Genomic DNA, 14,884 nt, shown 5'->3' with positions numbered 1-14,884 from the left:
CAGATTGAAGTAGAGAAGAAGAGTTTGCTTTGGCTGAGGCGGTCTTTATCGGCCTCTACTGGCGACCCGTAGGAGCTACACAGACAGGATCAATCGATTCGGCTCTTCAAAACAAAGAGAAAGAGCCCACATTCTTACAGGATAACTTTATTAGCTCACATATGAGATTAATAGTTTATTTATGTACAATGAATGTATTACTAAGAACAAAACTGCAACAAAATAAACTTTATAAAATCAAATACATTTGTGAGACAATGATAGATTTATTGACTATTAATCACATTACTGGATGCTCTTTCATTGCATGTTGCACACATTTTATAATAATAAACTTCATTTATACAACAGTTTTAAAAAACAAAGTTACAAAAGTGCTTTACATGGTTGAACCCAGGAAACAAATTTCAGGTCTGAGGCAAATGAAATCAGGCAATTCAAATGGTATAGCAATTAAATTAAATTAAATAAATCCCCCAACAATAAAGATGATAAACTAACTATGTTGGCAATAAAACGGTGTGCTAGAACTGAGGGAGAGGTGGTTGGTTGGACTGTAGATGTACCGATCACTATGCAGCTGTGAGCTCACAGCTCCTCCTGTCTGGCCAGATCCAGAATGGAACTATCAAGTTTGTGGCTAACATGAATGTCAATCCTCAGGCCATCCTTTCACTTTTATTGGGTTGAGGGCCACCACGCAGGCATATGGATTCCTTTTTTAGTGTATAGTCCTCTCCTTCCACAGAGTGATGCCTTTTTGCCCTCTTTGCTATCCCAGCCTCATAGATAGCCCACTGCAAATCTGCTCCGGCTGGTAACTTAGTGAAGGCTTCCTCTGAGATGTGGTTGACCTTCAGGTAACCGCCTGGCCTGTGCAGAGCTATTCCATGGAGGTGGGAGAAGAGCAGCGGTAAATCACTTGTCAGCATGTAGTGAGAGACCAGCCTCAGCTCAGTGGGAATGTCACTTTCCTCAGAGTATTCAAAAATGGCCGCCATGTATTTGGACAGGTCCTGCCCCCTCGCTTTGGCTCGTCCCACCTCCTCTCCCACAAGTTGGACAGCTACATCAGAGCTGAAGGCATTGTACCTAATGTCCAACCCTCTATCTGCCTCCTCATCTTTATTATCACTCTCTGGCTCTGGAGACTTAGGTCTGTGGTTGAAGCCTGAAGAACAGATCACCAAAATGAAGTCGCTCTCCCGGATCTGACGGCAGTGCCAGGCCATACTGCCCTCCTCAGCCACCCTCAGAGAGTCCCACAGGTCCAAGCACACCTGGGAAGAAAAAAAGAGAACACTGTCACAACAAACTGATCTAATAACACATTTAACTCCACCCAATCTCATATTACAGAAAAGAAGAAACAAAGACATTGGCAATATAATCATTAGCTTTATAAGATGTTGCAAAAATAATCTCTACATTTATCCTTTTTTTGTATTTAGAATTTGTCTGCCTTTCCTTTGACTGAAACAGAGCACCTATAGCAAATGCATTACATCCATAAAATGTCATATCCAGTACCCGAGTGGCCATGTGCTCTTGAATGAAGGCCCCTAACTGCATGACAGCTTTGACATGACTGGGGCCATCATAGCTGCTGTAGCAAATCAGAAGACGAGGAGGGGTCAGCCTGTTTCTGGGAAATGCCATCAATTCCTCCTGAATCCTGCTATCTTGATGCTGCTCGATAATATCTGAGTGGATGACAAAAAGAAATCTGGTTGTATTCCACCCAATGATGGTAATGGCAAAGACAGACTAGAGGTACTAGAAGGGTTCTCTGTCAAATGTAAAATTAAAAATTAGCATGACTTATTAAATTAGCTTTCATGAAATGCAAACAGTGATTTGGTTCGCCTTTGCACCTGATTTAACGTCAGGCTTCTCCATCTGCAGCTTGGGCCTCCTCCTGGTGAGGGCAGCCAGTAAGACTGCAAATATGACTACCATGGCCAGGCACAGTGGAACCATCAGAGTCAAGGAGGGAGTGACAGAGCGTGAGGAGCCACCTTCTGTGGATTGGGGAGTTGTGATTACATGACAATTCAGTGACAGACATTAGAGAAATAATTTGACTTTATGGGAAATGTGTAATTTGCACTCCCAAGAGTAAGATAAAACGATTCAGAGATCTTTCATGTTTGTGTTAGAGCTGGGAGTAGATAAGCTCAGTTTAGCATAAAAGACTGAGAGCAAGGGAAACAGTTGGCCTGGCTTTCTCTGAAGTTCAAAAATATGCCTACTACCAGCACCTGTAAAGCCAGCGAACTTGCACAGACTCCGCAAGAGAATGGATCCCAGCCACTGCTTACCAAAAAATAGTTACACATAATTTCCTGTTATACAACGTGTGATTGTGTGGATTGGCAGCAACAAAACCTCCCTTACCTTTCTGAATGTGCATGACCTTAACATTGAATGTTTTCCTCACTGCATCCACTTCGTTAGCGGCAATCTGTGACACAAGAAATGTTTAGCATGAAAGTTAATCCTGAACCTGTAGTTTGACAAAATAATCTTATTTTGCCACTTGGAAGCAGCATAACAAGCTGTAAACACAGCATAGACATATTATATAAAGCTTATAATGAGAACATGTTAGCTAACAGTTGCCTTTTTATCCAGAAGACACATAGCAACATTAGCATTTATTTGGGGTAATTTTTCTGGCTACCTGATGAATGTCCAAGATTCACTCTCCTTTTATCTCTGTTTTTCTCTCCACCAACTCTTGAGGGGAAGTATAAAGTTAACTTGATAAATCTCATTGTGTACCGATTGTTGCTAGGCACAATGTGTATTGTGTATCTTATAGTTGCTTAAACTGAGCTTTTCAGAAGGAACAACTGCCTGTAGCTGATGGTAAGCGCAAACCAAACCAGTAATGTTAGGGGCCATAAAACCAAAACAATGAGTCAAAAGATGCTAAAAAGTTAAAGTGCAATTAACAAAACAGACTCTTAATCAAATTAATATTTGGTGTGACCACCCTTTGCCACCCTTGAACTCGACAGGCAAGTTGGACCAAACATCTTGGAGATCCACCCAAAGTCCTTATGTGGATTCAGTTGCTTCTCTCTCTTCATGTAATCCCAGACACACTTGATGATGTTGAGATCAGGGCTCTGTGGGGGCTATACCATTGCTTCCAGGAATCCTTGTTCTTTACACTGAAGATAACTTTCGCTGTATCTTTGGGGTCATTGTCATGATGCAGAATAATTTGAGGCCAATCAGATGCCTCCCTGATAGTATTGCATGATAGACAAGTTTTTGCCTTCAGTCTTGCTATGGTGTAGTATGACTTTTGACAGTAAACTGTCTTCAGTAAGCTCAACTTGTTAGCTGTTCCTCACTACAGTGTTCCTCCTACACAGCTGCTTCTGTTTCAGTTAATGATTGTGTTTCAACCTATAAACACAAACACATTTGTTCAAGTGTACCAAGAAGAACTGATGCTGTTTTGAAGGGAAAGGGTGGTTACACCAAAGATTTATTTGACGCAGATTTTTCTTCTCTTTATTCACTTTGTATTTGGTTAATTGATAAATTTAAATGTCTCTTTTGAAAGCATTCTTACTTTGGGGCATTTTTCAACTCCTGCCTAAAATCTTTGCACAGTATTGTGTTTTTTGAGACAGGTATTTCAATATAATCTATTTATAACACAAAGCCACCCGAGGTTAGGTTATTTATAATCAACTTTTATCTCACCTCACAAGTGTAATTGGTTCCTTCTTGAAGGTCATTTAACTGATAGCTGTGGTGAGTTTTGTTTTTGTTGGAATTCTAAGAAAATGAAATAATAAATGGTTAATGCAATTATTAAGTTTACTTAATTATCAAATATTTCCGTAATATAAATAACGGAAGGAAATTATTGGAAAGATGTAAAGCTGCAGTATTTGAAACAACTCACAGGTGTTATGTCTGTGTATTTATTTTCGCCGTTTGCATAACACATTGAGAAGTAGCTTCTGATGCCCAGGTTAGGGGGAGCCAGGTTAAAGGTCACAGTGATGGCAGTCCCTTCCTGCTGGACCTCAATATGTTTGGGATACCAGTCTACAACCAGAACATAAATATCAATCAGGAAACATTTAATCATAAGATGGCATAGTTGTACCAGACTGGAGTTTATTTGGGAACTATGAGAAATTGAGAATGAGTTAATATTCATTTTCTCTCACCTTTTTTACACTCCTCAAGACCATTCTTCTCTGCGCATGCTGCAAAAACATATTTACATACTGTAAATTCAGCGTTGTTTTGACAGTAGTCTTACTGAAAGATACTATATATGATGAAAAGTGCAATGTTTAGAGAGCAGACATGCTTCCTGCTGACAGAGAATGAGATGTCATTATTACTACATGCACTGTAAGTAGGCCTACAGAAGGGGGATTTAGAGTTTAAGGTTCCTCTGAAGCAACCACAAAGTGTGTTATTTTCACTGAAACTCTGTGTGTGTGTGTGTGTGTGTGTGTGTGTGTGTGTGTGTGTGTGTGTGTGTGTGTGTGTGTGTGTGCGCCTTATGAGATATCTTAAGTGGGCATTACAGCGTGTGGAGAAGATCTTGCTGTGGTAGAACCTCTCCCACTCTTCAGGTACTGGTAGAGCCATTACGGTGACCGCATACTGGGACCCAAGGGAGAGGCCAGGGAAAGGGTCTGACTTGTACACCTGCAGAATGCAGCAAAAATCATCATCAACACACTGCACATTTTTATCTAATAAGGTGAGATAAGAGTTTTTACCAGATGCTTTATTAGTGGTTGAGGAGAACATCTCGTTCAAAATCTAATATATTTTGTTGTTATAAATTATATATTATTATTATATTATATATAGCCTACTATCCATCCATAGCTATACCTGCTTATTCTTGAGGGTCATGGGAGTGCTGGAGCCAATTCCAGCTGACATTATACACTATATTGCCAAAAGTTTAGGGGTCGCCTGCCTTTACATGCACATGAAGGTTAATGACATCCCATTCTTCACCCTTTGCAGCTATAACAGCTTCAACTGGAAATGTTTGACCATTCTTCTAGAAGCGCATTTGTGAGGTTAGGCTCAGATGTTGGAGGAGAAGGCCTGGCTCGCAGTCTCCGCTCTAATTCATCCCAAAGGTGTTGGGTTGAGGTCAGGACTCTGTGCAGGCCAGTCAAATTCTCCACACCAAACTCGCTCATGCATGTCTTTATAGACCTTGCTTTGTGCACTAGTGCACATTCATGTTGGAACTGGAAGTGGCTATCCAAAAACTGTTTCTATAAAGATGGGAGTATGAAATTGTCCAAAATGTCTTGGGCTGAGCCCAAACCCCTGAGAAACAACGCCACACCATAATCTCCCCTCCACCAAACTTTACACATGACACAATGCAGTCAGGCAAGTACCGTTATTCTGGCCAAAACCACCAAACCCAGACTCATCCATCAGATTGCCAATTGACTGAATGTGGTCTACCACTTTGTGGCTGAGTTTCTGTTGTTCCCAATCGCTTCCACTCTGTTATAATACCATTAACAGTTGACTTGGACTTGCTCAGGTGGCAGCCTATCACGATACCACGTTTCAATTCAGTGAGCTCCTGAAAGTTGTTTGTAAAAGCAGTCTGCATGCCTAGGTGCTTAATTTTATACACCTGTGGCCATGGAAGAGATTGGAACTCTCTTGGTATTACCAGTGGAAAAATGTATTTATCTTAAAAGCGTTAATTTCTCTGAGGTATACACTGTGAACACACGGTGTCATTGCTGTGGCTACACATTTACAAGAGAAATATTCCACTTTCGGACTTTACACTGAAAGCAACTCAGCATCCAGCACCTAGTGCGACCCCAGCGAGTGCCGTGAGGACGTAATCAAGTGGACGCACCTCGTGAGTCACAGCCAGTTTGACTGAGCGGTAAATGTAACGTTCAAACTGAAGCCAACCTTGCTCTGTTTGGGACTGTGAGCTGCACTTTATCTGAGTTGCTGAAGTTATGTGTGTCATATGTGTGGATTTGTGGTGAGATTTCTGCCTTATCACAGATGAGTTTTATATTCCACCTGAGGACCGTTGTCTCATCCGGTTCTGTGTCTGTCAGATTTGTCTGAAAGGGATTCTACCAGCGGAGCAATAACAAAAGGCACAGCAGAGCATAGGGCAGAGAAAAACAGATATATGGGAGAGATTCCAAATGTGCAGAAAGTTTTGTACATGAGCCAAAAACCTGCTGAAACACAGGAGCTATTAAACTCCAGGAGTTATAAATATATTAACTAAAATAATTAATTAATTAAAATTTGTTAATTAATCATTCAGGTGAAAAGGTGCAACATGCACATTTAGTGGAGACTAAATAATGTGTGTTGCATTGCAATAATTACATGAGCAAAGTTGATCTACAAGACAATACATATTTAAAAGCAATACAGAATGCCCAAGGCCTTACTGCATTATATTCAGCTTTATTTTTATATTTTGAATTGTCACCTGCCACCTGACTTTTGTGTTTCCCTTTATATGAATTAAAACATTTCCATAGTAAATTGGTGCAGAAAAGGCAGAAATTGGAGCAGAATCTTTAACCAGAATGCAGCAAATTAAGTTTTTAATGCTCAAAACTTTATGGAGGATTGACACTAGACCGATGCTGTTGTATTTAACAACAAAATAACCCCATAAATTTAATAGGATACAAGAAAACTCTTGTATCTCTCTGGGTTCAAACACCTTTTCTGTGATAAAAATAAAAATATAATTTCTATTCACATTGCTTTTTTGTTCCCTGGGAAAGTAATAAATCTGTTGTTAGTCATTTAATGATGTGCTTTTTTGATGATTTTTAATAACACTGGTAACAACAACGACAAATAATTAAAGCTACAAGCAGCGTTGAACGGGCCTTTGACCCCATGCTGCCTCGGGTGGAGCAACAGCTAGGCCTCTACACCGCACGTCAGCTGACACGGCTCTAAAGTGATAACTACACATATCACACCGGTGAAGTGTGGTAAATATCTGACAAAGTATGGTTGATATGTCAGTTATTTACTCAATTCAGAATGGATGTCTTGAAATGGATATAGCTGTAGACTTCAGGAGTAGGGCAAACATCCAGGCCCCAGTTCAAAATCTCCGAGCAACCCATAACCATGACAGACTGCTTCAAATTCCTCAACATCTACATCAGTAAAACTCTGAAATGGAATATCAACAGCAATCACATCATCAAAAAGGCCCAGCAAAGACTGTACTTATTTGAGGAAGCTCAGACAGTCTCACCAAGAACACTGGATCAGTTGTCACTAAAACCTCCAATGTAATTGGTTAGGGCCTCCCTCTATTGAACTCACTGTACATAAAGTGCACCCTCAGAAAAATAAAATAATCAAGGACCGCTCCTACTCAGTCCATCACATGTTTTAGCTTCTCCCCTCTGGAAAAACAGCTTGTTTCCTATAGCAGCGAGGACACTTAACATCAGCGCTCGACCTCCCAAAAGATCCCATAATGACTCTATCATTTGGGTTCAGGGTGCAGCTTCATGAGGCTTATTTTAAGTTTAGAGATGATACATCTGCCTCAAGCTTTCTTTGGTCCTCAAAAAACAGCTTCCTGTCTCATAGTGAATAATTCCTTCCTACGGCAGTTGCGTTTGAAGGAAACAAGCTTCACAACAAAATAAACACAACAATAAAGTATGTTTTCCTGCAGAACTTTGAGATAGATTTGGTCAACCTGAACTTGTCTATTCTTGGCACCAGTAGATGCCGCTATGAGTACGACTGGATATTGGCATGTACACGCCTTAGGGACGGAACTCTTATCATACATATCACATATGAGACAGATCTGACCATGTCTAGTCCATTTACATGCTATTTCCTTTTTCATGGTGAAACATAAATTCAACGCCACGGACATGCTGTTTGATCAACCAAAAAAAGCTTCGCAATTAACATTGCAAGGCTCTTAAGATTGCCCTGCCTACATTTGAAGTCGATTGAGTTAAAGCTCTAGGAGGAGTTTGTTAAAGTACGGTAAAGGTCTTATAAATTATTCTAAATGGCAGACTTGCTGTTGGGTTTAGGGTATGGCTCCATGAGGCTTATTTTTAAGTCTGGAGAAGAAACATTGGTTACTCAAGTTTCGTACAGCTAAGCACGACGTACGGCAGGGGATGATTTTTTGAAATTTTTTAGAGTTACAACGGTTCTGACGAGCCTGTATCTGACAGGATACAAACCAGCCGGTTGCTTGCTCAGAAAAGTGCTAAGTGTGTTTTCAAACATACTTCATGGTTCACAGTATCAAACGCCTGTTTAAGATCTATAAAAACTGCTCCTACTACATTACTCTTGTCTAGCGAGGACTTGATGTTTTCAGTGAGGTAGCAGTTGTCCATTTCAGTTGAGCCTAAATCAATTGTTTAGGATAAACAAGTAAATTACTTTCAAGGTTGTCAACCAGTTGTTCTGTGATAATTTCTTCCTGGACCTTTGAGAGAACTGGTAGAATAGAGATTAGCATATGGTTCACCAGCCTTCAAAGTTGGCATTATGACTGTTTTCCAGTTTTGTCCACATTAAAATATTGTCCGAGTGGCACCAGCAAAAGCCAACAGCAGTGTGCAAACATTTCCATTTCCATTATCTTTGTTTGTTTGAATCTTTGTTCTTGTTGAGATTACTTCTTTGCTTTAAGCTTCTCTTTAAAATGGTAAATATTTCTTTAAAAACAGTGGCTAAAACAGCGAGTAGTGGCAGGTGGAAGCAGAATAAACAGGTAAGAGAGGAGCTTAACAAGCATGCCCTCAGCAGCCATCTTCCTTCACTTTTCACCTCCCCACTCCCAAACCAACTGCCAGTTTCTGGAAGATACTTTCTTCAAACAGTGGTACAGGAAGAAATCCCCAGCATTTAAGAAGGCCATCATCTTAATGCAGGACAATGCTCCATCATGTACCTCCAAGTTCTCCACTGCTTGGCTATCAAGCAAGGGCCTCAAAGATGCCAAAACACTGACCTGCCTCCTTACTCACCTAACCTGAATCCTACTTGTGGGCTGTTATTTAATAGTCATTTTTGGTTGTTACATTTGCTCTAACATTTCAGGAAAAACTTCATATAAAATGATTTTTATAATTTACGTGCTTAAAAATTCTAACTCACTTTTTCGGGTTTGAGGTTCAATTATATTTTGGATTTACTGAGAGCAATAAAATGAATCCTGAGGAATATAATTTGTTTAATAATTGCAGTGTATTTAACATCACTGTGAGTCAAGCCATTGTAAACCATGCTTCAAAACCTCCACTATCACCTCAGTCCTGAAAAAAACAGCAGTTACTAAGTCTAAAAACACTTTTGACCGGTAGCACTCACTCCTATAATAATGAAGTCCGTTGAAAGACTAGTCAAGGACCACATCACATCTATCCTACCCCCTGCATTGGACCCACTACAATTCCCCTATCATCCAAACCATTCCAGTGAGGACGCAATATCTACAGCACTTCATTTGAGCTTTGAACATCTGGAAGAAAAAAACACTCATGTAAGGATATTGTTTTTCAACTTTAGTTCAGCATTCAAGTACCATAATCCCCCAGCATCCGGTCGGTACACTTTGCCCACTTGGACTAAACTCTCCACTGTAAAATTGGATTTTAGATTTTCTCATAGAAAGGCCTCAATTTGTGCAGGTAGGCAGCAATACATCATTTACCATCTCACTGAGCACCCAATCTCTGCAGGGATGTGTCTTGTCTACATTTCCTGCAGCAGTTTAAGAGGGCTCACCTCACTCCAACCATCCTCATCACTTTCAGTAGGGGTACCATAGAGAGTGTTTTGACCAGCAACATCACTTTCTGGTATTAGAGCTCAGCGAAAAGGCCTTGAGGAAGGTTACACTGATCTATTGAGGATCTGGCCCAAAAGCGTCTTATGACTAAAGCCACTAGCATCCTCAGAGACTCAACTTACCCTTCTCTGAGCCTGTTCTCCCTTTTGCCTTTGGGCAGGAGCTACTGGGCAGGAGAAACTGTGGCAGCGCAGCCTGAGTTGCCACACTGCTGGGTACAAAAACAGCTTCTACCCTGCTGTAGTCAGACTGCTAAACACAACAACACACCACTAAACTGGACTTTATTATGCAAATGTATAATATTATTTATTTATTTAGTGAGCAACACATTACAGAGTTGTGTGTATAGGCTGATGAACATTTTTTTAATGGTATTTTATATTTTTTTTCATGGAGCTCTATTTTATTTAATTTTATTACCCTGTTTTTTAGCTATGTTTTTAAAGGAGCCATGTTTGTAATTTCGTTCATGCTTCACATATTTCTGTGTTTGCCTAAATGACAATAAAAGGAATCTTGAAATTCAAAATAAGCTGTGAAAATTCCTGTGAGTAAAAACCATGAGAACGCTTTGTTTGTAACAAGAATTTTGTGTTAAAAACAGCATACTAGACACGAAAAAGCACAGACCAAAGCAAGTGGTGCATTTCCTACCCTTTGAGCATGCGAAGCCGAAAGGGAGAGGTTTCGGTGGAAGAGAAAGAGCTGACAGGCAACATCAGACCCTCCCAAAGCCTGCAGGGACACCTGAAAGCCTCGCAGAAAGGTGATCCCTGCAGTAAACACAAAAGTGAAATCAATGTCATGGACTCTGCTGCAAGCTATTATAAGTTGCATAAATACTCCCATATGTGTCTGCTGCTTGTCTACACCAGTTCAATTATATTGTCAATTACACGTAACATGAAAGTTTGTTACAATGTCATCTGTCAAAGCCAAATAAACTTCTGCTCAGTTGCTTCAGTTGTTTTAAGGACACAAAGCATGTATTTATGCTATGTTTCCTTATAACAACTGCATCCAGATTGGCTTTAAAAAAAGGAAGAGAGAGATGCAGGTATTTGGTTGTCAATTTGTAACAACATACCATAATAGCTAGGCTTCCAGGAGACAACAATGGTGTCGGATTTGGGGTTTGGCTCATGTACAAACTCAATATTGACATCATTTGGTGCTTGGACATAGTGCTGACAGATTTTAGGGTCTTCTTCTCCTAGCAATTCAAAACATGGCCATGGAATACAACCTGAGAAGAAAAAAATCATAGCGATACAATACAATATCAAAGTGTTTTAGACATTCTCAATATATTATGATTTCTAGACAGTGCAAATGTCACCATTCAATAGTCAAATCACTTTTTAAGTGGCTTTACAGCATACAACACCCTCAAATGTTGTTTGTACAGAATAGACCAACTTAATAAAATTATAGTATGGACAATCGTCATGATATATATGCAACACATTTCTGAATATCTACTGTGAAAGAAAACAGTCTTTTAGAAAGACTGGTCTACAGCCATGCTGATCGGACCTCACCTTATGGGAAACAAAGAAGCATCCTGCATGTAAAGACAAAACCCTTAACAGTGGCCTGCATTTAAAATAAAAAGCACTGAACAAAGAGACAGCGCTAAAACCTCTCTGGTCCATTAAATCACACCTGAGTGTGAACCCACCAACGGTGCGGTTCCCCAGCTATGCTCGGGATCTGAGATGGAAAGGAATTCACTGGATTATCTAAACGGACTGACGCATTACTTCGCTACCAAGAGCTAGTGTGATACCATGCTAACATGACGAACTGACTACTTATATTTCAATGAGTACAATTACCACCACTACATAATGAACCTATTGCTTTAGTAAGGATTATAATTATTCTACTTTGGCAAAGCATTTTTGAGTGGCTTAGGATACCCGTGATAACATCAGAACTGGCGAAATTTGCAAAGTTCTTCAGTGAATGGGCCCAGGTGGAGCCAGGGGGTCCTTGAGTCAGAGAGATATTTTCCCAGCTTCCTGTGCTGCTTCGTGTCCGTCAGGAAGACTGTGGTCCACCTGCAGGTGGAGTCAGGCACGCTCAGCTGGGAGAGCTTGTCCTGCAGCAAGGCCGGGATGATGGTGTTAAAAGCAGAGCTGAAATCCACAAACAGGATCCTGGTGTAGGTTCCTGGGGAGTCCAGGTGCTGGAGGATGAAGTGAAGGGCCATGTGTACTGTATCGTCTACAGACCTGTTGGCTCTGTAGGCAAACTTCAGGGGGTCGAGGGGTGGGTCTGTAGTGGACTTGAGGTGGGACAACACAAGGCGCTCAAAAGACTTCATAACAACAGAGGTCAAGGCGACGGGTCTGTAGTTGTTAAGTCCTGTGTTCCTTGTTTTTTTCTGGGGACAGGAATGATGGTGGAGGCTTTGAAGCAGGCTGGCACATGGCATGTTTCTAGTGAGGTGTTAAAAATGTGAACACCAGAGACAGCTGATCAGCACAGTGCTTTGGGGTGGATGGGGAGACAGAGTCCAGAGTCTAGTCAATGATTGTGCTCACACCAGAAGCTCCGCAGCACGTCCCAGAAGCGTTTCAGAAGCAGGTCTCTGCTCTGCTGCGCAGAGAACAGGCAGCCAGTCTATTTTTGATGAAAGCTGTGTCAAGCAGCACAGAGCAGATTAATCGGACAGGAAGTCAAACATGACACAGAGAATCTGGTCAATTTTCAAAATAAAATACCCTGTGTAGACTCCCAATTATATCTCAACATCAAACACAGTTAAAACAGTCAAAAACTACATAGCCTACTCAACCAGGATAGAAGCACAAAAATCAAGTACAACTGACCAAATCAACAAAATCTTAATAAGTCAGCAAAATCAGTCAGGCAAAACACTTTTATTCTGAAATACTCCATGTGCAATATGCAGGCATGCAGGGCACAGGGTAAAAACAGTTCACAGAGAGCTATCGGTAGTAGAAGCACACAAAATGACAAATAAACAACAAGTCAACAATGTGGGAGGGATCCAAGTAGAATAGGAAAACTACTCAATATGATCTGAACACCTCCACTGTCAGCAAGATGACAAAAGTAAAAAATTTATGAATAAACCCCCAAACAGATTGACGTATTAAAATTCTTCTGATAACTATACATCAGACACCTCGGTAGATGATCTTGTAAAAGATTCAGGTTGATTAGCCAAACTCATTATGATTTTTGATGATGATGAAAATTATATAATCATAATTTGACATTGTTAGAGCGGAAGACCATTGGAGCAAAGATACACATGTATGAACAGATTAAAAGGACCAAAGATCTTTGACTCTAAATGAAGCCGTTTTCGAGATAATTGCAAAAACATCAACTTGCTTGTTATAGATGGATCCCTAAAAATCTAACCAATTAAAATAGGGTTTTACTCTGCTTTGCATATGTGTTTGATTATCAAACGTCATGTTCGGGGAAGATTTGACCAGGTACAGTCCAGTTACAACTGTTTTATTGTTCATGATGAGGCCTCAGAATTCAATGCCACGATGAAATGAATAAGATGAATCGGATCAAGCTGCCAGTAGGCAGTTTTTCCGGTTGCCAGTACATGGCGTTATAACTGTGACTGAATACAGGCATGTAGATGTCTGAAATGTGTTCTTCATGATGGGAGCAACGATCCCCCCAAATCTCAGAAAGATCAAAGAAACTTTCTCGTAACAATGGCATGTGTTTGAGTGCACTATAGAGCCCCATGGCCCAAGACCATAAAAAATGTGATTCCGGGGGAGAAAAAAATAATTAAAGTTGCAAGCAGCCATGATCGGACCCTCGCACCTGAGTTTCGTGCCCAGTCTATCAGAACTGAAGAAGTATCTTGGATTAAGGACGAAACGTCTTCTAGTATCTTCAACACAGTCCAGTTGCGCTTGATTTTTTAACCTTCTTTGGATAACTGTGACCTGGATGACTGAGAACCTTCACAGGCATAGTCAGCTGTTAATTTTTCCGGTAAGTACGTTTTGTTTTAAGCATGTTTTTAGTTAGCCAAAATTAGCATCCTGGTTAAAATGACAGTTAAAGTGAATTATGGAAGCACCTTCCTAACCAAGCTAGCTAGCACTACCATCTCCGAATATTGTCACATCCGGTTCCTGGTTGCAAAAAATTAACATGGCGACAGTCTAACATCCAAACTCAAGGCTTCAAAACGGCAGTCCACAAACCAATGGGTGACGTCATGATGACTATGTCCACAATCAGTGTGTGGCAATTATGGGCTAAAAGCCATTTAGCTTCATTATAACACCACCTGCTGGTTGACGTGTCATTTTTTGCATCTGAGATGAATGCAGCAGTCTATACCAGCCCTGTGAATTTCAGTTACAGTGGGGGGAAAAAAGTATTTGACCCCTTGCTGATTTTGCAGGTTTGCCCACTTACAAAGAATGCAACAATCTACAATTTTAATCATATGTACATTCTAATAGTGAAAGACAGAATCCCAAAGAAAATTCCAGATAATCACATCATATGAATTTATAAAAATTGATGACCATCTGATGAGGAAAAACAAGTATATGACCCCCTACCAAACAGCAAGTATTCTGGCTCCTACAAGCCAGTTAGTCTTTCTTTAAGACACAGCCCCAATCCCAACCAATTATCTACATCAAATACACCTGCCTCACCTCGTTACCTGTATAAAAGACACCTGTCAACACCCAAACAACCAGCATCCAACATCACCACCATGGGCAAGACCAAAGAGCTTTCTACGGACATCAGGGACAAGATTGCTGATCTGCACAAGGCTGGGATGGGCTACAAGAGAATCGGAAAGCAACTTGGAGAGAAAAGATCAACTGTCGGTGCAGTTATCAGGAAATGGAAGAAGCACCACACCACCGCCAACCTCCCTCGGTCTGGGCCTCCACACAAGATCTCGCCTCGTGGGGTGTCCCTGATCATGCGAACGGTGAGGAATCATCCCAAAACCACAAGGGGGGAACTGATGAA

The 14,884-nt window shown here is 40.7% G+C and overlaps 1 protein-coding gene across 1 annotated transcript in view; it reads right to left on the bottom strand.

Moving 5' to 3' along the window:
- Window positions 1–417: 417 nt before the first annotated feature.
- The window catches only part of si:ch211-207e14.4 (interleukin-17 receptor D), a 26,168-nt gene continuing 11,701 nt past the window's right edge, over window positions 418–14,884 (bottom strand). The window contains exons 3-12 of the mRNA XM_046055671.1: window positions 10,962–11,120; window positions 10,529–10,647; window positions 4,569–4,692; window positions 4,200–4,238; window positions 3,929–4,074; window positions 3,724–3,798; window positions 2,398–2,464; window positions 1,875–2,021; window positions 1,531–1,703; window positions 418–1,280 (exon numbers count right to left, since the gene is read on the bottom strand). Coding sequence (XP_045911627.1) covers window positions 660–1,280; window positions 1,531–1,703; window positions 1,875–2,021; window positions 2,398–2,464; window positions 3,724–3,798; window positions 3,929–4,074; window positions 4,200–4,238; window positions 4,569–4,692; window positions 10,529–10,647; window positions 10,962–11,120 — 1,670 coding nt within the window. The 3' untranslated portion in view covers window positions 418–659. The remainder of the gene's footprint in view (window positions 1,281–1,530; window positions 1,704–1,874; window positions 2,022–2,397; window positions 2,465–3,723; window positions 3,799–3,928; window positions 4,075–4,199; window positions 4,239–4,568; window positions 4,693–10,528; window positions 10,648–10,961; window positions 11,121–14,884) is intronic.

This window comes from Micropterus dolomieu, linkage group LG08 (genome assembly GCF_021292245.1).
Source record: "Micropterus dolomieu isolate WLL.071019.BEF.003 ecotype Adirondacks linkage group LG08, ASM2129224v1, whole genome shotgun sequence".
In the NCBI taxonomy this organism is placed as follows: Eukaryota; Metazoa; Chordata; class Actinopteri; order Centrarchiformes; family Centrarchidae; genus Micropterus; species Micropterus dolomieu.
Note: the sequence above shows the minus strand (reverse complement) of the source record. Positions and strands in the feature narration are given on the sequence as shown.